At 42.3% G+C, this 20,874-nt stretch overlaps 1 protein-coding gene across 1 annotated transcript in view; it reads right to left on the reverse strand.

Moving 5' to 3' along the window:
- LOC132805755 (sodium channel protein type 8 subunit alpha-like) overlaps window positions 1–20,874 on the reverse strand; it is a 420,353-nt gene that overhangs the window by 267,002 nt on the left and 132,477 nt on the right. The window contains exons 13-17 of the mRNA XM_060820986.1: window positions 14,455–14,587; window positions 11,347–11,585; window positions 8,046–8,219; window positions 6,095–6,451; window positions 4,152–4,622 (exon numbers count right to left, since the gene is read on the reverse strand). Of these exons, the coding sequence (XP_060676969.1) occupies window positions 4,152–4,622; window positions 6,095–6,451; window positions 8,046–8,219; window positions 11,347–11,585; window positions 14,455–14,587 (1,374 nt within the window). The remainder of the gene's footprint in view (window positions 1–4,151; window positions 4,623–6,094; window positions 6,452–8,045; window positions 8,220–11,346; window positions 11,586–14,454; window positions 14,588–20,874) is intronic.

A 20,874-nucleotide genomic window follows, 5' to 3' on the forward strand; every position in this document is an offset into this window, starting at 1 on the left:
ATTTCATCAACCTGTTGGGACATGCCGTGATACATCTCTGGAGCAGCTGGGACTCGAACCTAAGCCTCCTGGCCCAGAGGTAGAGACATTACTACAGCATCACAAGTTACCTGTTCACAGTATTTTGGATTTTGTAATCAGATGAGGCTGCTCCTTAAAACTAGTCTGTAGCTGGCTTTGGAGACAGAAGAGGTCTCCAAAGCACTTGGCAAATGTGTCTGTGTGGGGGTCAGCTGGACAAGCAGTGTGAGGCCTCACAGGAGGAGCTGCTCTCATCAACTACAGACTCCCCAATTTCTACCAGGTCTCCAAATATTTGCCATCATCCTCGCGTTAAAGGAGCCCCACCACCCTTTGAGCCAGTCTGCACCCTAATGCTTCGAGGAGAAAGTGAAGTCTGCAGATGCTGGAGATCAGAGCTGAAAATGTGTTGCTGGAAAAGCTGATGAAGGGCTTATGCCCGAAACGTCGAATTTCCTGTTCCTTGGATGCTGCTTGACCTGCTGCGCTTTTCCAGCAACACATTTTCAGCTCTGCACCCTAATGCTGCCTATTTCGGAGCGGGAATTGGAGCAACGAGCAATCAAATGAGCCCCAGGGAGTTAAACATAGAAATGTAGCAATGAGGAGCAGTAAGCTATTCAGCCCTTTCAGCTTGCTCTGTCATTCAATAAGCACATAGCTGATTGTCCAATTCAGTTCCTGTTTCTACCTTCTCCCCATATCCTTACATTCTTTCAGTTCTGAAGAAGAAGCATTCTGGACTAGAAACATTAACTGTTTCTCTCCCCACAGATGCTGCCAGTCCTGCTGAGTTTCTACAGTGTACTCTGTGCTTGTTTTGAACTCAACCTAACTCCTTCTCTGAAAACTTCCAATATTTTGGCCTCAACTGCTTTCTATGGCAGAGAATTTCACAGGCTTATCACTCTCTGGGTGAAATAATTTCTCCTCATCTCAGTCCTAAATGCCCTTCCCCATATCCTTAGATTGCAATCCCTGATTTTGGACACCATGGTCATGAGGAACGTCCTTCCTATGTTTACCTTGTCTAGTCCTGTTAGAAGTTTATAGGTTTCCATGAGATCCACCCCCTCATTCTTCTCAACTCTAGTGAAAATAGTCCTAACTGTTTCAGTCTCTCTTCATATGTCATCCCAGGAATCAGTCTGATAAACCCTCCATCACCAGAACATCCTTCCTCAGATAAGGAGACCAAAACTGCACACAGTACTCCAGGAGTGGTCTCACCAAGAGTCCTGTACAATAGCAGCAAGACATTCCTGCTCCTCACTATGAAGGCCAACATACTACTTGCCTTCTTCGCCGCCTGCTGCACCTGCAATGTCTAACTTCAGCGATTGGTGTGCAAGGACACCCAGGTCTTATTGCACCTTCCCCTTTCCCAATCTATCACCGTTCAGATCATCATCTGCTTAACATCCCAGGCTTGAAATTTGGCCTCTGCTCCTGTCTGTTTTAAATCTGCATGGGGTTAAAATTGACACCCTAGTTTCAGTCAAAACTAATAGGAAAGACCAGACAATTGCAATTTATTCTAGCATGATCGTTAATGGTTAATCCAACTGGCACTTGAGAGCTGGGCAAAACTGCATTGAGAGTTGATAAAGTGGGGTGCTGGAAAAGCACAGCAGGTCAGGCAGCATCCGAGGAGCAAGAGAGTCAACGTTTTGGGCAGGACCCTTCTTCAGGACTGGGGACGGGGAAGGGGGCTGACAGATAAGTGGGGGTTGGTTGGGGGGGTGTGGGGCGAGGGAAAGATGAGAAGCTGACATCCAAATGGCATGAATATTGAATTCACCATTTTTCAAATCTCCCCTCCTTCCAACCCCATTCCAGATCCAACCCTCTGACTCAGCACCGCCCTCTTGCCATGACCTACCTGTCCATCTTCCTTCCCACCTATTCGCTTCATACTTTCCAACAACCTATTGCAATCACCTCCTACCTTCGCCCATTTATTGCCATTCTACCTCCCTTTCCTCTAGCGCCATGTCCCCCCATTTATCTCTCAGCCCCCTTCCACTTCCCCAGTCCTGAAGAAAGGTCCTGCCTGAAACGTTGGCTCTCTCCTCCTTGGATGCTGCCCTGACCTGCTCTACTTTTCCAGTGCCATGCTTTATCAACTCTGACTCTCCAGCACCTGCAGTCCTCGCTTTCTCCTAAACCTGCATTCAGAAAAAGTCAAACTGATGCAATATTACAGGGCAGAAGCTGGCTGTTCAACCCATCAAATCTGCACCATTTCTTTCTCCTCAAGCAATTACTTTGAATCCCTGCAATCTGGCTCTTTGATTACTAAATGCTGAGCAAACCATTCAAACAGTTAATTCCCCCTCCAGTAGGGATGCTGTTTCAGCCACTTAACTGTTTTCTTCCTTAATAGTATTAATTTGTTTCTAGTTATTGAATTGAGTTTATTGTCACGTGTACCGAGACACAGTGAAAAGCTTTGTCTTGTGAGCAATCCAGGCAGGTCACAGAGTTAAGTAGCATCGATCAGTAAATAATAGGGAAACAGCGGCAAAAACAAAAACACAGGGACAGGGGAATGTTAAGAGTTTGTGAGTCCATTCAATATTCTAACAACAGTTGCTACTATCCTCCTCCTTTTCATCTTTTCTTCAAGTGTTATTCCTTGTAAAATTTAACTGGCAATCCTGACCTCGTGGTTGTCAGCTCCAGTGGCAGCCTGCTGCATCATGGTTTGTTATTTTAGTCAATGGGGTCAAATGTTGTTTTGGCCTCTATGGCCAGGTTTATCGCAGAGTCATTTTAAACTGATGCACATAGTCCCTGCACTGCTGACCTGGCTGGCTCCTTTGTACAGGTAGGCATCTTCTTCATCTCCTAGCAACTCCCAAGCTCTCTCACAATTTCCATGGAGTCACCCAGCTTCTCCACAATTTGTGGGCACTGGCTGCTCAAAGAAGTCACGAACCATAGTCTGGATTTATGATTTATGCAACCTTCTAAAAAGTAAGTTCAAAGAGTTCTACCCACACCCCTCAGTCGTTCCCCGTGCCTCTCACATCCCCCATGTCAACCCAATGCCATCTCCTGCCACTCTTCATGATCCCCCATACTCTCTATGAGAACTTAGTCCCTTTCTGTGCTCAATTATTCAGGATGCACTAAGGATGCACGAGCAATGGTAATATTAACAATGGTAAGTGTTCCTTTGTTCTTTACAATTCAATGAAAGTTTCAATCAGACAGACCATCAAGTATCAACACAGTTTCAAACAGTTAGCATCCCTTGACCTTGTCCAAGTAAACATGAGACATTGACGAAAGTGATCACAGAAAGAACAATGTTTTAAAACCTCATAGAATTGTCAATTAAACAAAGTCAAGATCAACTTCAATTGTCAAAACAGAGCCCTTGCTCAACTCATGCTTATGTTAGTCTCGGTTCTCAGCCAAACATGCTTTCTGAGGACATCTCCTCACATCTGGCTAGCTCAAGTAGGCCCAGATGCTTCTCCATGACATGGTGCAGGCAACAGCTCAACTAATCTCAACTCTCTCTCTCTCTCCCCTATGTCATGACCCTAGTCAGGCATGTCCTGCCCTTATGTGCCTTTTGCTGCACTGACTAAAAATGTGCCACTAGTGGTTATCCTGAAACTAAATTACAGTTTCTCACTTACTTATTAAGTTCTGGAATCTTTTCAGGGCTAGAATCTTATTCTTCCTCAAGTTGACTGGTCTGAACAGTGAACATTCCCTGAATGTTTTGGAGTATTGTCATTGGGGGAAAATAAAAACTTTAACCTTCAAAAACCAAATGTTAAAAAAGGTTATAAAAGGATTCTTAATGCATTCATCTGAAATTAACTTCTCTGCTCCTTCAGCAGTGAAATTGGCATGTCTCTAATGGTTAAAACTTAGGCTACAGATCAGACAGAAAAAATTTGGACTATCCTGTCAAATGCGTAAATGTTCAATGTAGGCCTTTCAAACAGAAGGTGCTTGGGATGGGGAATGGATTGGTTAGCCTGAAAGCATTTTCTCAGTCTGATGTTCAGCCTCTAGTATATTCAGCTGAATTACTGAATGTTGACTGGTGGTTTGACAACAAAAAAAAAGCAACGATCACAGCCAAGAACAAGAATATGCCTTCCTACCTCTTTGCTCCCACCAACTTCAGATTCGCTGCTGAAGTCTTCAGTATTGAGGTTTTCGAAGTCTGACTCCCCAACTGCTATTGGAACTCTGACAGTAAGGTTAGGATTGTGGATAAAGGAATTGTGGTCGTCATCAATAATGTACTTTTCCACACTGCTCCCAATGCCACTGGTGGTGCCATTGCCATTCTTTTGGTAGTCCATTTCTCGGTTGATGTCAGCACCGGTATGGTTTCCAATGTAGTTCACCTTTTTGTCTATTAGCTCATCTAGTGGTTTGGCCTCATCTGCGTCTTTGCTCTTAAAATGTTTTTGAACAAACGCATGCCCATAGGCCTTCATGAAGGCAATTCCCTTCTTGATCCTAATCACAGACAACTGAAGGTTGTTGATCTCACCATCATCATCAGTCGCTGCAAGGTTATCAGCACTGAAAGAGCTCAGCAACAAGGCCAGGAACAGGTTCAGCACCTATGGTGAAACACACGGGAACATAAAACAGGACAGCAGAAGGAGAGCTTCTCCTGTGTTTCAAAGTGATAGGGCTCTGCTCATTTGTTTAGGAAAAATTCTAATCTTTTGAAACACATCTTTGTTGAAGTATTCTCAGACAGTGTTTAAAATTACACACAACTGTCTTGAACTTAACCACTGAAAGTAAACATTTGTTAAAGTAGTATTCAAGGAAAAGTCCCACACAAATATTAAAAGGCTCTGATTTCAGGGCACAAGACCTTTTTTTTTATATTTGTATATGGGATGTGGGTGTGGTTTATTGTCCATCCCTAGTTGCCCCTTGAGAATGTGGTGGTGAGCTGCCTTCTTGAACAGCTGCATCCTGTGTGCTGTAGGTAAACCCACAATGCCCTTAGGAAGGGAGTTCCAGGACTTTGATCCAGCGACACTGAAGGAACAGTGATATATTTCCAAGTCAGGATGGTGAGGGGCTCGGAGGGGAAATTGCAGGGGGTGGTGTTCCCATGTAACTGCTGCCCTTGTCCTTCTAGATGGAAGTGGTGATGGGTTTGGAGGGTGCTGTCTGAGGAGCTTTGGTGGATTTCTCGTAGATAGTACACACTGCTGCTACTGAGCATTGGTTGAGGAGGGAATGAATGACGAAGGTGCTGAATAGGGTGTTAATCAAGCTGGTGCCTTGATGATGTTGAGGACCAGCAAAGTAATATTTTTGTTTCTCAGCATCTATAAATGCTGAAGACAGTTTAGATTTTAATCTGAACACACGCTGGGAATGCAGAACTGGAAATGTTCCGACACTGTGAATTTGATTGCCAATTGCTATCTGGGGTTCACAATTTCCTGATACATGATCCTGGCATATACCAGTCTTGTCAATGTGGAGAGTAACCCCTACAGCCACCAGGAACTCCCCATTTGGGCAGTGCCAAATATTGCCCAAGCAAGGTAGCTCTGTCAATGAGCCAGAAATTTCAGTCCGAGAATTAGACCTTCACATAATCAGTCAAAATAAAACACAGTACCTTGCAATAAGACAAACTCCTGAGACATTCATTTCTTCTGGGATGTATTTGTACACCTTGATGCACTCTTAGAAATTTGCGCTTACACTACTTTAAAATAAACATTTTATACTTCTGTTAAACTCATTTACTGTCATATTAGAATTACATAGGCAAGAATTACATGCAATAAATGATGGCTGTGCTACAAATTTGGACACAAGAAATGAAACCTTTTCTCTATAGTTGCCTACTAAAAATTACATCTAATTTTCAATTCTAGGCTTTTTCTTCCAGCTCAGCTTTAAAATACCACATTTGCTTTATGCAGTTCTGCGTATTTGTGACAGGGTCACATAATCTGCTTTTGCAAGCAATTCCTTGGAATAAAATGACTCTTATGGTTCTAATACACCAAATACTATTTGTGTTTGGCATGCATTCATGGTAAAATTCACTACTTACCACAAGATTGCCAATGACCATGACCATCATGAACACAATGAGACACATGGTCTGGCCTGCCACTTCCATACAGTCCCACATAGTTTCAATCCATTCACCACACAGCACACGGAACACAATCAGAAAAGAGTGGAAGAAGTCATTCATGTGCCAACGAGGCAGAATGCAATCGGTATTGATCTTACAGACGCAGTCCTTGTAGCTTTTCCCAAAGAGCTGCATGCCCACCACAGCAAAGATGAAGACAATGATCGCCAGCACCAATGTCAGGTTTCCTAAGGCACCAACAGAGTTGCCGATAATTTTTATCAACATGTTGAGCGTTGGCCAGGACTTTGCCAGTTTGAAAACTCTCAACTATGAAATGAAAAGAAAGTTTGATCAATTGAACAGACAGTAATTTCAATCACAAATCATCAGAGATCACAAGATCAGAAGCATTCACACCCTCTTTTGTGTGATGAAGGGTAAGTGATTTAACATCTTTTTTTTAAAAAACAGTTGGGATTTTAAACTAGTGGCATATAGTTGTTGGTCTATATTTGTGAAGGGGTTTAAACTTAACTAGGACAGTCTTTCTGGAAACATCATTTTAAACAGAACATGCCGCCTGGAGTGTTCATGGACATTTGTTTATGTTGTACAATTAGAGAGAGAAAGCATTAAATTAGTAGCTTAGCAGAATCTGAGGTGAACAGATTTTTTAAAAATCTTCTTCAAAAGCTTTTGGCCAGTTTGAAGGAAGCCTGACTGAAGTCAGATACAAGTGTAATCTCTTCTACATAAAGCAGATTGTTCCGAGAAGTTAAGGAATAAAGTTAACTCCGTGAAAGTGTGTAGGTGGTGAAACTTCCAAACGCAAAATGTTTGGTTAGAACTGTGCAGATTATCCAAGGACTGAGAAAGTCTAAGATTAGTTGTGGGAGGATTGAAGGAAAAGTTTTCACAGCATATGGAACCAGAACTCAGAAGAAGTTAAGTCAAGCATACAGATTTGACAAGGAAGGAATTCCTCTGATTGTTGAGTAAGTAAAGTGATAGTGTTAGGAATAGATGGGATTTTGTTTTGCTGTGTGCTTTTAAATCTTTCAAACTATTATATTTAGATGGTTTGGTTTGTTTAATTTTGCTTTTATTTATTTTGTCAGAAATTTCTGTTTTATTGTTAAATCAAATCTGCAGCCTTGTGTGCTTATATTTCACTGAAAGACTGCCGTGCTAAATTAACAAAAAGACAGATAATGATCTATTCAGCAAGATCTTATTCTGGGATCAGAATTGTCCAGGAGTAACGTCAGCTGGGATCATAAAATTTGTATACCTTCAGAATGTTTCAAGGGGCTTTTAGTTATCAGCGAGTTGCTTTTGTAGCCACTGTTAATTTATATGCAAACATTGCAAACGAGATAAATTCCTCTTTCTGGTTGTGAGCCACTTTAGTTGCTTATGCTTCTGATATAAGATTACATTAGATTGATTTTACACATAGACTGTCCATGTAACTATCACCCAATTATGACATTTTGCAATAGAAATGACAAATTTATAATATGTAGCCATGCTTTGTTTAATGAAGCCTACTGGCGAAATCATCCTCTTTTTAAACTGGGAGGCATTGCCACAGTTTCAGTCACGAGTAGCCATTTGCTGTGGTTGGGACTCTGTTTAAATGGACTGTGGGGACTGTATGCTGCAACGTGTTGTTTAAATAGACTTGGTCAGCTGTGTTCTGCAGGTTGCCATTTAAACAGACAGACATTGTTTGCTGAAAAAGAGTCAGGGCTGCCATGAGTCCTATCACATGCCCACTGCAGTTGCAGCTTTTTGGTTGACACAGTGGTGTCAAAAGACACAACATACTGAGGGGGAACCTTGAAACTTTCTCAGGTGTCATAGCCCAAAGGTGATTGCAAGCAACTGGGAACAGAATGAAACAAAACATGATATTTACCAATCTGAAAGACCTCAGCACAGACAGGCCTTCAACATTTGCCAGACCAAGCTCCATTAAACTGAGGGACACGATAAAGCCATCAAAAATGTTCCACCCTTCCTGAAAATAGTAGTAAGGGTCCATCGCTATGAGCTTCATAAACATTTCCGCTGCAAAGATCGCAGTGAAAACCTGAGAGAGAAGGCAAAACAAAAATTCTATTCATCATTCACAAGTGATTTAATCACGTAACAATTGCCAACAATTACAGGTAGCCTCAAGGAGAACAGAGGGATTGTGAGTCCTCATCCATGAATCACAAAAAACTAGCACCCAAGTTCAGTAGGTAGTAGGGAATGCTGGCCTTTATTTCAAAGGGAATAAAATTTAAAAGTAGGGATGTTTTGCTAAAATGTGACAAGGCAGTAGTCAGACAACAGCTGGAATACTGTGAACAGTTTGGGTCCTTTTAGCTCAGGAAAGATGGACTGGCAGCATTGGACGCAGTCCAGAGCCCTCAACACAGTGAGGGAGGGTCTTGCAAGTTTAGGGTTAAGGTTAGGGTCGATGCCAGGTATGGAGGGGACTGTCTTATGCGAAGTAGGTGAGTAGGTTGGGCCCATACTCATTGGAATTTAGAAGAATGGGAGGCTACTTTATTGAAACATACAATATTCGTAGGGGATGCGACAGGGGAGATATGGAGAGGTTGTTTCTACTTGTGGGAGAGTCTAGGACCAGAGAGTATAATCTCAGAATAAAGGGTCGCACAATTAAAACAGAAATGAGGAGGAGGTTTTTCTCTGAGGGTGGTGAATCTATGCAATTTTTTACCACAGAGGGCTGTCAAGGCTGGGTCATTAAGTAAATTCAAGGCTGAGATAGATGAAGCTTTAATCAATAAGGGAATCAAATATGGAGAAAAGACAGGAAAGTGAAGTTGAGGATGATCAGAACAGCCTTGATCTCATCGAATGGTGGAGCAGACTCAATGGGCTGAATGGCCTACTTCTGCTCTTACATCGAATGGTCTAAGCGTCTTTTCATTTCCCAACTGTAGATTGGTTGCATGTGTACTTGAAAATAATTCAGTAGTGCACTTATATGTTAGCTGTCTGCTTTCCTTGATTCACCTGAAGTCATACAGCCAAACATATCAAAGTCACAGTATAAACTTAAAACACCAAAAATTGTCAAACTCAAATACAGACACACAGTATGCATTACTCTAGATGTCCAATTGAGTATCAATGCGTGTGTGCCTGTGCTAAATGAGTGGGTTGTGGAACTGCACCTCACTATTTCTGTCGTGGCTCAGTATCTAACACCAGAAACAGTCATGTTGTGCCAGCATTATATAAGAACATATTGTATTTATGACACTTCCCTGCATGAATCACCATTGACAAACAATGGGAGGGCTGGAGAACAGGAAAAATACAGCTGTCTCCAAGCAGGATGCCTTTTGCATGTGACAAAACCCTCCAATCCTTTTAGGTGTAAGGTAATTTTTTTCAGTGTTACCGTCAACCTCAATATTTAGTCACACATCCACACACTTATGCGACTTTCTCTCCTGATCACAACAGGAGTTGCAAACAATTTTTTTTCCCATTTGTGTCCACTTCCTGATTGTCACACCTAGTTCCTCTAATATTTTGCTGTCATCAAAAAAAAACCCTGCATTTTAGTAATGATGGCATTCTTTTCCACAAGAAACACACTTGCAGCCGAAAGACTGAACTACAGTGCGACAAACATCAAAAAATCCCTCTGTAGTGTAAAGCAACCATGCTTGAAACCTGCAAACAGATAACAAATATGTGGTAACAAAAACAGACAACCTCATTGTCAGGGAACAGGGAAATGGTTGCCTGGTTATTAAAGGAAAGGAAATGTTGAATTAAAGTTATGAATCAATACAATAGTCCTACATTATGGGCACTGAAATGCATACAGATTTAATCATTTCAATCCTTCACTGAAGACCCAAAATAGAGATGGAATCAGGCTGCATTTGCATCTTTCCGTCCCAAATCTTTGGTTCCCTATTCCTAACTGCCCTTGAACTGAGTGACTTGCTTGGCCATCTCAAAAGGACAAGGTGAACTACATTGCTGTGGGTCTGGAGTCACGTGTAGGCCAGACCAGGTAAGGACGGCAGATTTTCCTCCCTAAAGGACATTAGTGAACCAGATGGGCTTTTACATCAATCAATGATAGTTATCATGGTCACTATCATTAAGACTTTCTTTCAACTACTTTAATTAAAATTTCACAGCTGCCATTGTGTAAGGAGAGAGGAGGAGATGTTTGAGACAGAGAGAGAGGGGGAGGTGATGGGGGAGGGTAGAAAGTGGGGAGGGAGAGAGAGAGAGAGAAGTGGTGGAGAAAGAGAGAGAGAGATGGTAGACAGATAGCGAGGAAGATTGAGGAGAGACAGAGGGGGAGGTGGTGGTGGGGGCGTTAGAGGAGAGAGAGATTGAGAAGAGTATAGTACAGAGACAGAGTAGAAAAAAGATAGAGAAGAGACAAGGAGAGGAAGGGGAAGAGACAGAGTGAGCACTAGCAGAGGGACAGCTAGAGGAGGGAGACAGAGATAGCTACAGGAGAGAGAGAGAGAGAGAGAGAGAGAGAGCGAGCGAGCGAGCGAGAGGGCTAGGAGGCAAGAGAGAGAGCTAAAAGAGCAAGAGACAGAAAGAACAGATACAGTCCAGAGACTGAAACGATTGCTAGAGACAAAACAAGGGAAGCTCAATATTTTATTTTAACCCCAAATTAAAACTCATTGGAAAAGTTGAGAGAACACATTTTGCCAAAGCCTGCGGGCCAAGCACTGATTAAGACCACTGAGAATTCAAAGATTGTTTCTGCTTGCCTGTTTCTGCAGGGAAACTGAAGTTCCTCTCAACCAATGGTTAAAGTTACCAGAAAAATTCAGAGAGCCTCAGGCTGAAATAGGAAATAGCGACCTGATCAAAATCTTTCGGACTATGTAGGCATTTTATCAAGTCAATGTAGGAAAGATGTAAAGGCTGTTTCCATGTGCAGGCAACTCCAGAAGGAGGGACCCATAATGGGGTAGAAGTGAAGAAAGAATGCAGGAGAAATGGCTTTACTCAGAGTGTGGAACAGGCTTTCAGGGAAGTAGGTGAGGTGAATAATGTAACTACACTTGAGAGGATTCAAGATAAGTTCAAAAGTGGTGAAAGGAGGTTTTTGTGGGGTATAAACACCAGAACAGATGCCTGGGCTCAATAATCTGTCTTTACATTTTCCACTGCTGCTTTGAAAAGAGAAATTAAACCATGTGCCTTACCAAGTTTCCCACAGCCAAAACATTTTCAAAGGACGGTGTCATCGGGTAGTGCTCCATTGCCATGAAGAGGGTATTGAGTGCAATACAAATGGTGATGGCTAGGTCCACAAATGGATCAAACACAAACAGATGCATGTACTCTTTCAACTTCAACCACAGCGGACAGCATTCCCAGATGAGAAACATATTTGCAAATTTATACCAGCAGGGTGGACACTTCCTCTGAGACTCTTCGAGCTCTGAAATTACAAAGTCAAAGAGTTTGAGATAAGATAGCCACAACTGCTAAAGTTGTGTGCAGCATAGTTCAGTGCTTCATGAATTCCCCCAATCCCGTTCTGAAGGTGGGGGCTGTTACAGTTGCTCGGGCAATGTGCATGTTTAGCGGCATGTTGTCATCTGGAGTTGTGGACTCCATTTTCTCCCCATCACATGACTGACCAGGAATCTCTCCAGCTTTTACCACCTGCCATTAGTGTGTTGAAAGGATCTTCCAAAGGGATGGGGTGAAATTGGACTCGGGGCAAGGGCTTAAAACAAATGGGCGTGCTTTTCTTTTGCCTCTTATACCACACATAATCTTGGGTTCTACAGCAGAAAATGGAACTGAATGCTCAGCAGAGTGTTGGACAGGCATTCAACGTGATTCAACATGCTTTGTGGCCATGTCCAATTTTACCCTTTGCTGAGGGCTGGTTTGAAAGGCACAAATACCTGCCCAAAGTGGCAACTCTTCACTTAGCTACCACAGAGGGCCTTATTAGTAGGTTCAATGCTCTGGACATCAATCCACATTCATTTTCAGCAGGATTTCCAGAACATTCAGCACAGGTAAACTCCAGTCCCACTATTTAACCGCAGGTCACTGTCGCACCAGAGCTTCTACACTGATCAGACAAATAAACTCAGCAGGGAGTGAGGAGCCTGGCCGAGACAATATGGCAGTGCACTACACAAACATCTTGAGAACAGACTGGGTGATACAGTGACTGAAATTTTTTGTATCATTCTTTCATCAGGTGTGGATGTTGCTGGCAAGGACAGCATTCATCGCCCATTCCTAACTGTCCTTGAATTGAACAGCCTGAGAGATTTCCAGAGCAGTTAAGAGTCAACCACATTGCTCTGAGTCTGGAGTCACATGTAGGCCCGACCAGGTAAGGATGGCAGATTTCCTTCCCTAAAAGTGAACCAGGTGGGATTTTACAACAACTTATGGCAATATTAGCCTGGATTTCTGGATGACTAATTCAGTGATATTACCACTATGTTACATAGTGTTATGCACTATGTTACACTATGTTACCACTAGTGTTACACTATGTTACCACGCTGTTACATGGGGAATCAAATTGTGATGATGACCCTGAATGATTATTCTGCTGAGCACAATATTTCAGAAACTAACAACTTGTACTCCAGCATTGTCATTCATTCTTGACTGAAACACTAAACATACTGGAGCAAATACTGTTCTCTATTAAACGCCATTCACATCTTCAGCAAAACTAGACAAGAGAGAGAAATGAAGTCTCAGGCTTCCTTTCAACTCTTGATTTCAGAGCCTTACATTGGCGTGTGACTGCTGTTTGCAATACTGCTGGGGGTCAGTCTTCAGAACATGTCAGCTAAATTCTCAGTCCACAAGGAAGTACATCTCTCCAGCTGCCAGAACAAGAACAAGCATTGCCAATGGAGGGAGAACTGCAAGCTTGCTGTGAACTTCAATTTGACACTGTAAAGCATAACATTAACACAAAGAAAAGACTTGTACTTAAGTAGCACCCTTGACAACCACTGGACATCGCAAAGTGCTTTACTGTCAATCAAGCATGACTGTAGTGTAGCCGGTGTTGTAATGTGTACATGGTAAATGTTCACAAACAACAATAAAGAATAGATAATTTTGGTTTTTTTTTGCTTAAGTTAATTGTGAATTAAGTTTTGGCTGGGATACTGGGGATAGTTGCTCTGCTCTGCTCTGGAAAGTGCCATGGCAACCTTTACACCTCTGAGAGGGTAGCCAGGTCCTTAGTTTAACATCTCACCCAAAGATGATGGAACACACTTTCTACTGCATGTGAGTACCTGCCTGGATTTTACACTCAAACCCTGGAGTGGGACTTGAACCCAGAGCTTTGAGAGATGAACATGCTATCAATTGAGTCATGGCTGGCGCACATGAGATATGGGTATTTCTGTAAAGTCTAGAATCATAACAATAAGAAAGACATAAGGTACAGTGTTAGCTGATGCAGAGCAGTTTGGTCGTACTGTATTTGCCCAATACCCACAGGTCACACCATCAGATTTAGAAGAGTGTTTCTTAACGGACAGAATGTGCAGTCAATGTTGATGAAACAGAACAGTGCTGAATGGTGTGCAGTTATTCTTCAGGAACTTGAATCAAAGACATCAACATGGTGATGGACTTGCCAAGCTCATCACAAACGAACTGGGTTCCAAACTTCCTTGGGTCACAATTCCTAGTTTAGGGTGTCTCCTGTTTCTGACCTTAGCCACTTCTGGCTTCTGACCCTCAAAGCATTGTAGGAAGCTTCCAAAGACAGTGGCGAACCAGTGCCATTGGGCTCTGCCATTTCACCGCAGGAGGCTTGAGGATTCCATGGTGAGGGGCCTTAAGCAGACTGTCCTGCTGAATTTCCACATGTCTCACATGTACAACTTGGTCTCTGAATTCAAAAGGACGGCAGTGAATAGATTTCCAGTGATTTTGCCCCTTAAATAGTACAAAAGCTAATAAAGACCTTTCACCAAGAAGGGATTCCAATGAATGCTACCATTCTTTTATTTTGTTCGGTTTAACATCAGTTTATTTTTCATGGTTTTAGGGGAAATGGTTGTTGGGGGGTGTTGAGAAAGATCTGATCGCAAATCTTCCTGGACAGCAATCAAGAGAGGGAGGCTTGTCCCTCCACAGCATGCTGTATGGCCCCGTACAGTACTCACTCCACACTCAAGGAGATCAAAGAACCAATTCATTTAAAGCTTTAAGTATTGTTGGAATCAAAGGACATTACTTGGAGTAGCTCATTTGAAACAGAAGGTCACCGATCTAGAAATTGAAAAGGATAACATTCTACGCACCTTCCAGAGTGTTTGTCAGAACACTTAAAACACTGTTCGCTCTGTCCTTCCTTCCGAAGGATGCATTTAACTGGTCCATTGACACCAGGAGGGAGCCCGAATGTTTCTTCTTGCTCTCGATTTCAGTGGTAGGCTGTAAATGGTTACATTTCAATTAATATAGTTCCTATTCGCTTCAGAAACATGGCATTGTGCAGCTTGCATGCTTCATCCATAGATAAGCAGGTAAGGAATGGGGAAGGGAGAGGGGATACAAGTGTCAGTTCAATACAGCAATCGGCACTCATCAAGGATAGAATCCTCCACTGCAACTAGCTTAGCTAAGTGTCTCACCGAGTTGATGTCCAGTTTCCTCTTTGTACAATCAAATTGAATAATCTGTACAATACATTATACTTGTCACATGTAATACCACTGTTCAAAATAATTGAGAGATTTACACTTAGCCAGTACATACTAACTCTGAACAATGTAAAGGAAAATAAGTATATTTTGAAGAAATGCAGCAAGTGCAGTTATTCCATCAGTATCTTTTCCGTGTTGAACATACTAGTGAGGTTAAAATATTGTGACTTCACAGTTAGTTCATTGTATAACCCTCTATACCTAAAACTCTCATCTCCCTCCCCCCCAAACAGTCCTGAATCCCAAATCTCACATCTTCAAAACCTTGAACACTGATTTTCCCAACAGTCTTGCTGGCCTTCACCAATGGATTACAGATGGATTATATATGATGTACAGGATACACTCAAGCAATTTACCAAGCTCACTTCTGCTGCAGCCCCCTCCCCTGCAAGTTTTAACACTGAAAACAACAAGGGTGGCAATGTCATTGGAGCACCTCCAAGTTACCATCCATCGTAAAATGGATGTATAGTGCTATTCCTTTATTATCTGGGTGAAGATCCTGAAAGTCCTCTATCAAACAATACGGTGGCAGCACTCACTCAAGAACTGCAGAGGCTTAAGAGGATGTCCACTATTGTTGTAAGATGACTCAGCAGTCCTTGGTCACTGCTACCCATAACAGAACAAATTTATGAATAAAACGCTATGAATGCAATCTGTTGTATTCAAGAATGAGGGCAAGATATTGACATTTTAGTTCTTCATTTGGAGACAAATTTTAAATGATCCTCTTTGATCCTTCATAGAAGGGCAATGCTATGTGGCATCATTTAGTTTCCCTTTTTTTTCCCAACTGTTTGAATTGATGAGGAAATGGAAAACAAAAGACATTTTAGCTGACTGAAAGCATGAAACAGAAAATGTTTGAAACATATAGCATGTACATCAGTATCTGAACAGAGAAAGGGCAAATTAATACTTCAGGTATATGCCCTAAATGTACATTCTCCAATCACTTAGCCAGTCATGGAAAGTGGGTGTGTGGGGGGTCTATTCTATTGCAATCTCACCCACTTTACATGTGCAGTTTTCAGGAGCTGAGGGGATAGAGTGAATGCTTCATTCAAATTCAGTTTTTTTCATATGATATGGGCATCACTGGCAGGGTGGGCATTTATTGCCCATCCCACATTGCCCTTGAACTGAATGGCTTGCTTGGCCTGCTTAAAAGTCAACCTTCTAGGCCTGGAGTCACATGTAGGCCAGACCAGGTAAGGACAGCAGATTTCCTTCCCTAAAGGACATCAGTGAACCTGATGGGTTTTATAAATAATCGATGATAGTTGCACAGTGAAATTATCACTCAGCCATCACCTCCTCCTTAAGCCACCAGTCTAACTTGCACTATTATAAAATACAACCATTTCAAACAGGATGGAACTGGATAGTGTAGAACAGCAACTAAGGAAGGCTGATTCTTAGAACTTAAGGGTGAATTATTATTTAAGTCAGAGGTTGGATTAGGTTTTTGCCAAAACATTTCTGTTCTTTATTTTGATCACTCTTTGCTTCATGTCCAAGTTTCCCTTGTGAATGGTTCTTCCTTCTCTAGAAAGGAGTGAGTTTCTGCAAAAAGGTCTCTCCCACTGAAATTCTCCTCTGTATAATTTATTTGCTGGAGTAGGAAGCAGCGCAGCAGCTGAGTGCATCGTCATTCAGTCACCCAGTCCAATCAACACCCAAGAGGTTGAGTCAGGAGTCTCTGTTGGATGATGTTGCAGAGGGGCACCTGGGATTTGGCAACTGTCACCATTTCTCTGTCAAACAGTTTCAGAGACTTCGACATTGCAATGCGCCAAATGATCTTCAGCTGAAGCCTGGCATCTCTGCATCCAACACTTGTGACTATCCTCTCTACTTCCAATACCCTCTTCACTGTCTTCCTTGAATGTTATGCAGCACTCTTGGGTAGGAGTGTATCTTGGGCAGTAGTGATAAACTAATAGCATCATACTGTCTGTTTGAAATATATTCCGCATTGGAACTAACATGGACCAGAGCATATAATGGCGGATTGGCTGGATGCCACTCATTCTACTACACAAGATCAATCTCTCCTGGTATCTATTAATTCTCTGGTCTCCACTTCATGCCATTAACTCTTGAAGTGACACCATTTCTGGTGGTGACTTCAAACCCGTGGTTCATGATGGCATGAGTGAATTCCCGCTGGGCAAGCTTTTGAAGATGTTGCTATTGAATGGGTTTTCCAATTCTGTGGAGGGAAGTAAATGGGGAAATATTATGTGTTTCATACAAGCTGGCTTTTTTCTTGGTCTGTTCATACATGGGTCTTCTTGTAAGCACAGACAGTCAGGAAAACGACTTGTGGTGCTGGCTATGCACAATGGTACTTGTGGTGCACTTTTCACTTGACGATGCACATCCCCACCTCAGAAGAGTGGGACCCCTGTATAATGGCTGCCTCCTCTTCATACTGATTAGTGGATGAATGATTTGCCTTCTTCCTTATGCAATGGAGTCTTCCTGCAAATTATGCCTAATTTGCTTTCCTGCATGCAAACAGAACCCTGATTACTTTTGGATAGAGAGCTGTTTGTTTAAAAATTACCAGAACTTATCAAAGACTTTCCTAATAGAATATTGAAACTGAAGATGATCCCGCAAAGGCATGTGCCCATTGCAAGATTCTCCAGTGCAGCAGCATAATTGTGAACACATCTGCACAGTTCACATCTGTACTGAACATTTAGAGGTAAAGATGACGAATGGCAGCTTACCTTTGCTGGCCTTGTGTGCAGTCATGGAGCTTCGGACTAGTGTAGGTGCCTTGAGGATGAGGGAGTTGCCACTCACTGCCCATGTCACTTCCTTCCATTTAGCTTTAGCTGGCTGCAGACTTCTCGTCACCCACTGTCATTTTTGCAACCCTTTCATGTCCAACTTCAGTCGGGGTAAAAGTTAAGTCAGTCTCAGAGACAGTTGCTGTTCTCACCTTCCTGCTCCTTGTTGGAGCCACGTTGTGGCTTTGCGGCACTTTGGCCCGAATTAAGGATTGTCCCATTTCAGATTCTGCTGCTGCACTCTCAAGAGTTAGTACAGACCAAACTAGCATAGTGCAGCTCATTAAACAAGAACAGAAAGTGTTGGAGAAGCTCAGCAGGTCTGGCAGCATCTGTGAAGAGAGAAGTTAACATTTCGAGTCCAACGATGCTTTCTCAGAACTGCATTTCATGATGATTAGACTTCTCAAGGCACTTCAGAATCAATTAATGCACAGATGGGTCCTGCAGACAACATTGAGACTTCGGGACAGATACTAGCCAGTACATTCGAAATCATCTGCTCCTTTTGTAAACAGTGTCAGGAAATGTGTTCTGAGGTAAAGTCATACCAGACTCGAAACATCAACTCTGCTTCTCTCTGTACAGATTCTGCTGGACCTGCTAAATCTCTTCAGCACTGTGTCTTTACTTCAGATTTTGACATTTGCAGTACTTTGTTTTTATAAGCAAAGAATTTTCTAATGTCCACTTGAGAATTGTATTTGAAGAGAGCAGTACACCTCAGTACTGCTCTGAAGCATCAATCTATTGGGCCTCCAGCCTACAACGACCCTCTGGTTCAATGGTAATAGCCCCCTGTGAGTCAAAGTTGTCAACTTCCACGATACCCATGTATTATCTGGGCCTCCTGAGTGTTACTTATCAATTCCTGATATTTGCCTGAGCCAGCTATTGTAAAACAAGTTCCATAAAGCAAAAAGGAATTCACTCAGATCCTCGCAAATTAACTGATTTAGTCCCTAATTATAGATACCTGACCGACATCCTGTGCATTTCATTTATTCCCTGCCTTATTGGAAATTGTGAAAAATCAGTTTCACCTCAGACATTCCTACAATTAAAGCACTCAGGCCTCACACCATATCACTTCAGGCCTTAAGCTGCATTCTCATTCCATGGAAACACAGGAAACAAGAGCCACTCAGCCACTCCACCCTGCGCTGCCATTCAATTGGATCATGGCTGGTCCACAACCTCAACACTATTTTTTCCATCCACATTGTCCCCACCTCACTTAATGACTGCCTTGAGAAATCTCTCAATGTTTGTCTTGAATATACTCAATGACTGAACTTCCACAGTCTTCTGGAGTAGAGAATTCCAAGACTCACTGTAACAAGTGAAGGCTGAAATGTCTCCTCTCAGGCTTACACGATGGACCAAATGGTCTCCTCTCGCGTTGCAACATTTGTGTGATTCTGTGCTACATGGCCTGCCCCTTAATTCACAGACTGTGTCCTTTGGTTCTAGACTTGGGAAAAATCCTATCCACATCTATACTGTCAGAATTTGGGAAGCTTCAATGAGCTCACCACTCATTCTTCTAAACTCTAGAGGATACAGATCTTGTCTCTTCAATCTCTCCTCGTACAACAATCATGCCATCTCTGGGATCAGTCTGATGAACCTTTGGTACACTCACTCTATGGTTTGGATTTTCAACAAAATTGAAGACCTGAACAATTGCAGAAGCTCAATTGCTGAGTCAGTTTATGACAGAAATGGATAGGTTTTGGGAGGCTAATGGACATTACAAGATATGAAATGGTACAGGAATGTGGCATTGAGGAAAAGAGCAGTCACAACTTGACTGGATGGTGGGGCAGGCTCAAAGGGCTGAATGACCTATTCTTGCTCCTATTGTGGATTTGTAGTCAATATTTTAATATCGAGGGCTCTTGAGTCAGATATGTTTGACAAGAACCAAATGATGGGCAATGTATTATTCTGCTGTAAATGTGAAACTAAATCCACTTGATGGTAACAACTGGTGTTCGGCCTACATGGACAAGATCACAGTTCAATCATGCTTTGGGCTGCTACCTTCATTAACCTGTGAAAATGGAGGGGACCCATTGGGAAATAATAGAAATTTGATGAAATAGTCCCCAAAATGCAGCTCTGCTCAAATCCCTTGAATAAGGCAATAAAGGAATGAGGAGAAAACCTGTCTGAAATAGATGCTAACAGGTCACGTATGCAAATTAGCAGTTTGAGGACCCCTGCTGAAAATTTGTCTGTTTTGTTCCACTCCTTGTCTCCTCTGGTTTGTAAGCCTGTAATTCAGAAGGCAATTCACCATCTCGTTAAACATGTGCATTGGGATCTGATGACAAAATCAGCACCTGATCAGTGATTTTGGTCTGATCAGGCCAGCAATAATAGCTTCCTTGCCAAGTAAATGCTGGCCAGAGGCAGAAGAGTGCAGATTAAAATAACAAACGGCTGAACTTTGTGACCACTTCCATTCAGCTCATAGCTTGAGGACATGGTTAAAGGTGCCATTTTTAGTCTCTTCTCCATGTAACCTGCATGTCTGTAGTTCAAGGAATCAGAGTGAGGAGGGGGAGACAAAATGCCCACTTAGCAATCAACATACTTTATGAAGTTGTATCATTAATTGCCATTGTTGCCATAAAATGCTTTTAAAGGCCAAGACTGGAATCAACTTTGTTCTTCCCTCTTCAATGAGTTTTCTACCTTTCCTCTCCTGAAGGAATGATGATGGAAATGAACACAAAACATCCAGAAGGAAAGTAAAATAATCAGAGGTGCAAAGAAGAGTATGAGAAAAAGTTGGCAGTACACATAAAAGGGAATCTAAGAGTTTTCTGTAAACATATAAGTAGTAAAAGGAGGACCAAGGTTCATTAAGGAGCAACAAAGCTAATTAAGCATAGAGTTGAGAGTGTGGGGCAAAGGCCCTGCATGAATCCTGACTCTCCTGCTCCTCGGATGCTTCCTGGCCTGCTGTGCTTTTCCAGCACCACACTCTTGACTCTAATCTCCAGCATCTGCAGTCCTCACTTTTGCTTAAGTAAGCATAGAGTCAGAGGGTGTGGCTGAGGTACCAAATGAGTACTTTAACTCCATAACAAGGAAGAAGATGCTGCCAAAACGGGGAAAGAGGAGGCCATTGAGACACTGGGATGGGCTAAAAATTAATAAAGAGGTATTAGATAGGTTGCTAAGTTGCTTAGCC

Source organism: Hemiscyllium ocellatum, chromosome X (genome assembly GCF_020745735.1).
Source record: "Hemiscyllium ocellatum isolate sHemOce1 chromosome X, sHemOce1.pat.X.cur, whole genome shotgun sequence".
NCBI classification, from domain to species: Eukaryota; Metazoa; Chordata; class Chondrichthyes; order Orectolobiformes; family Hemiscylliidae; genus Hemiscyllium; species Hemiscyllium ocellatum.